The sequence below is a fragment of the Miscanthus floridulus genome, chromosome 9 (genome assembly GCF_019320115.1).
Source record: "Miscanthus floridulus cultivar M001 chromosome 9, ASM1932011v1, whole genome shotgun sequence".
Taxonomy (NCBI): Eukaryota; Viridiplantae; Streptophyta; class Magnoliopsida; order Poales; family Poaceae; genus Miscanthus; species Miscanthus floridulus.
The window spans coordinates 59,783,488-59,787,595 of record NC_089588.1 but is presented as its reverse complement, the minus strand read 5'-3'; the positions used below and the strand labels follow the sequence as shown (position 1 = coordinate 59,787,595).

General features: G+C 49.2%; 1 protein-coding gene across 1 annotated transcript; it reads left to right on the top strand.

The window, feature by feature from the left end:
- Window positions 1-235: 235 nt before the first annotated feature.
- LOC136482005 (leucine-rich repeat protein 1-like) lies at window positions 236-1,316 on the top strand. Its single transcript, XM_066479264.1, has 6 exons — window positions 236-309; window positions 494-565; window positions 676-819; window positions 917-988; window positions 1,114-1,193; window positions 1,294-1,316. Exons 1-6 carry the CDS (start codon window positions 236-238, stop codon window positions 1,314-1,316), a joined length of 465 nt encoding a protein of 154 aa, XP_066335361.1.
- Window positions 1,317-4,108: the final 2,792 nt, after the last annotated feature.

The window sequence follows — 4,108 nt, the reverse complement described above, 5'->3', positions numbered from 1 at the left end:
GAGTTCAAAGCACACGGTTACACACAACCATCGATCCACCCTGGCTCCTTAAAAGCCACTCAAGATCACAGCTCGAGGCATAGTACACAACAGTAGCACGCACTTGCTACTTTTCTCACTCGCATCGTCTCGACCACAAGAAGCCTGTCCCTGGTGGCGGCTGTCGTGTGGAACGCTATCGGTGGTCGTGGCGTCCTTAGTGCCTGTTGCGGCCAACGAGGAAGGAGAAGCGGTGATGGCCCTACGCCGGGGCGTGACGGACCCTGACGGCGTGCTCGCGAGCTACGATGACAACCGCGTCGACCGTATGTGAGTGTGTGATCTGTTTTGCTGAACAGGTTGGGCTTGCTCCTTGTTTGTATAGATCAGGCCACGCTAGCATACGGCCCACTAAGTGGCGAAACGATTGTGTTCGGCTACACAGATAACATATTTGTTATTTATTTATTTATTGAATTTTAATAACATGATAATTTCTTATGTTGATGGATAGCGACCTTCTTAACATGAGATTGTCCGGACCTCTGGCGCCCGAGCTGGGGAGACTAGAGCAGCTGCAATACATGTATGCTCTTCGTTCCAATCCACATGGGCTCTGAACTGAAATTTTCTTGCCCTGCTTTATCCATGTCACAGCTTCTACCTAACTCTCCGTCACTTTTGGCACCTGAGCAGGGAAATGAACGGTAACAGTCTGCAGGGCCCGATCCCGTCAGTGTTTGGCAAGCTGAAGAACCTGATCAGCATGGACCTATACAACAATGACCTTTCAGGACCCCTACCAACAACCCTTGGGAACCTGAAGTCCCTGAAGTTCCTGTGAGTAACTGTTTCTAAATTCAGCTCATGTACCACCCCCTCCCAACACGTGCAATGCATGAACCACTAAACGTTTGAACTGAACGTGGCTTGGCAGGCGTATGGACCACAGTCGCCTGACAGGACCGATCCCCAGGGAGCTGTCTGGACTGCCCAACCTTGGAACTGTGTAAGCCGGTGTTCTCAGATCACATCTCACTCTGTGTTCTCTGTCTCTCTCTCACCATTTATCTATGCACACCGTGGCTTGCATGCATGTCGTAACAACACTGTTCTTGTTCCTTCCCGTTGCAGGGATTTCCCAAGCAATGACTTCTGCGGCACGATCCCGACCACAGACATCGCAACCATGTTCAAAAGCTTCCCCTCACCAGGTAGGAACAGATACCTTCCTCCATGACAAACATCGCAACCATGTTCAAAAGCTAGCTTGGCTCTGGATCCTAACGGTGCCTGTATCATGTTCCATTGTAGCTTTTCCAACAACCCGCGACTGAAGTTAGGGCCAGGCGAGTATGACGCCAACTGCTAGGCGGTGGCCAGCGGTATGAACAATAATGGAGACGTGCGCAGAGTAGTGTGTAGAGCTAGATAGGGCAAAGGCCTGGCCCTCGCCGTAACGCCCCTCCGATGGTGCTCTCGCCGCTATTGCAATGGTTTGTTTTGCATTGTGTGCTGAAAAACCAGCGTGAGCACGGGGCGCCGACCGCCTCTGTTGGGCTTGTCCTCGCCGTAGCCGGCAACCGTCACGAGATCGTTCCAGTCTACCGCCTGGCCCTGAGAAAGAAACGCGCCGACGTGTAGCGTGTTGTGCTACGTAGAGGCTTGACGCGGGCACGGTACGATCCACCGTCCTTACGATCGAAGGAGAACGGACTGTTAAAAATCTTCTGAAAGGCAGCGGAGATCAGGCAACAGCTTGAAAGGTCCTAATGGCTAGAGGGGGATGAATAGCCTATTAAAAATTTCTATAACAACACTTAACAAACCGGTTATATAATTATGAGGCAAAGCAAGTATTGCGCTAGCCTCCTAAAATAGCAAGCCACCTACTACAATTCTAGTTTATATAGTTTCTATCCACACAATAGCTATGACACTACACTAAGTTAGTGTGCTCTCAAAAGCTAACTAAAAAGCCACACTAACCAAACTAACAAGCTCTCACAACTAGCTACACTAAAGAGCTTGACAACTAGTTTACTGTAATGTTAAGAGAGTGAGCAAGAAGGTTATACCGCCGTGTTGAGGAAGGAGCCAATCAATCACAAGAATGAATAACAATGAAAACCAATCACCTCGAAATCAAATGATGACAGAATGATTTTTTACCGAGATTCACTTGCTTGCCGGCAAGCTAGTCCTCGTTGTGGCGATTTACTCACTTGGAGGTTCACGAGCTAATTGCCATCACACGCCAAACCCTCAATAGGGTGCCACACAACCAACACAAGATGAGAATCACACAAGCCACGAGCAATCCACTAGAGTACCTTTTGGCTCTCCGTCGGGGAAAGATCAAGAACTCCTCACAATCACCACGATCGGAGCCGGAGACAATCACCTCTCTTTGCTCGACGATCCTCGCTGATCCAAGCCGTCTAGGTGGCAGCAACCACCAAGAGTAACAAGTGAATCCCGCAGCGAAACACGAACACCAAGTGCCTCTAGATGCAAACACTCAAGCAATACACTTGGATTCTCTCCCAATCTCACAAAGATGATGAATCAATGAAGGAGATGAGTGGGAGGGCTTTGGCTAAGCTCACAAGGTTGCTATGTCAATGCAAATGACCAAGAGAGTGAGCTTGAGCCGGCCATGAGGCTTAAATAGAAGCCCCCATGAAATAGAGCCGTTGTACCCCTTCACTGGGCAAAACACGGGGTGATCAGACGCTCCGGTCATATTGACCGGACGCTGGACCTCAGCGTCTGGTCACGTGATGCATGCCACATGTCCCCTTTCTTCAAATGTTGATCGCCCGATCTCAACGGTCAAGTGATGACCGGACGCAGCAACTCAAAGTGACCGGACGCTGAACCCTAGCGTCCGGTCATTTCCAGTAAGCATCTAGAGACAACTTTTCACGACCGGATGCATCCGGTCATGCTTGACCAGACTCACCCAGCATGACCGGACTCACCCAGCGTCCAGTCACACGGTGACTCCCCTGTGCATGACCATGTCAGTGTGACCGGACACAGCCAGCCAGCGTTCGATCATTTCAGCGCCAGCGTCCGGCCGACGACGGACGCTGTGCTTCTTCTGCTGCTACTGATCGGACGCGCCGGTCCTTCAGAGACCAGTGTCCGGTCACTTATAGTGACCTTCGACTTTTCTATCTAGGGTGCCGGTGGCACCGTCGGACTGTCCGCACTCTACGGGTGGACACTCCGCCTATGAAGTTCCTAACCCTTGCTCAAATGTGCCAACTACCAAGTGTATCACCTTGTGCACATATGTTAGCATATTTTCACAAACATTTTCAAGGGTGTTAGCACTCCACTAGATCCTAAATGCATATGCAATGAATTAGAGCATCTAGTGGCACTTTGATAACCGCATTCCAATACGAGTTTCACCCCTCTTAATAGTACGGCTATCGAACCTAAATTTGATCACACTCTCTAAGTGTCTTGATTACCAAAACAAAATAACTCCTACCATTTATACCTTTGCCTTGAGTCTTTTGTTTTTCTCTTTCTTCTTTTCAAGTCCAAGCACTTGATCATCACCATGGCATCACCATCATCATGTCATGATCTTCATTTGCTTCACCACTTGGCATGTGCTACCTATCTTATGATCACTTGATAAACTAGGTTAGCACTTAGGGTTTCATCAATTTACCAAAACCAAACTAGAGCTTTCACAGCTGGTTGTTCTGCAAGCTGAAATACAAAGCATGCAACCCACCCAGCCTCCTTCTAGCACACCCAACCAGCCCCATTCAGCAAATCAAAGCCAACCTAACCCTTCACCAGTAATGGCCACCCAACCAACCTTCGGCACCCCTTATATGTTACCATCAGTCCATAGAACCGTAGACTCCAAATCCCCATTGTCCGAAGGAATCCAAAACTCACCCTGGCCCTCTTCCTATAAACCCATTACCCTACTCAAATTCAATGGGAGATCCGATCCGCTCTAGTTCATCATGAGGTTCGAGGCAGCTATAGCCTCCGTAGGCGGGAATGACAATGTCTTGGCCAAGTCATTTGTTATTGCAGCCGAAGGTGATGCATTAGCATGGTACTTAATGTTAAGGCCAAGTTCAGTAGGAGGACC

Bases quoted from the DNA above. Each gene is read 5' to 3' on its own strand.
- LOC136482005 (XM_066479264.1), top strand. From the start codon at position 236: ATGGCCCTACGCCGGGGCGTGACGGACCCTGACGGCGTGCTCGCGAGC. The intron at 989-1,113 runs GTAAGCCGGTGT...TTCCCGTTGCAG, and splicing joins CTGCCCAACCTTGGAACTGT to GGATTTCCCAAGCAATGACT. The intron at 1,194-1,293 runs GTAGGAACAGAT...GTTCCATTGTAG, and splicing joins CAAAAGCTTCCCCTCACCAG to CTTTTCCAACAACCCGCGAC.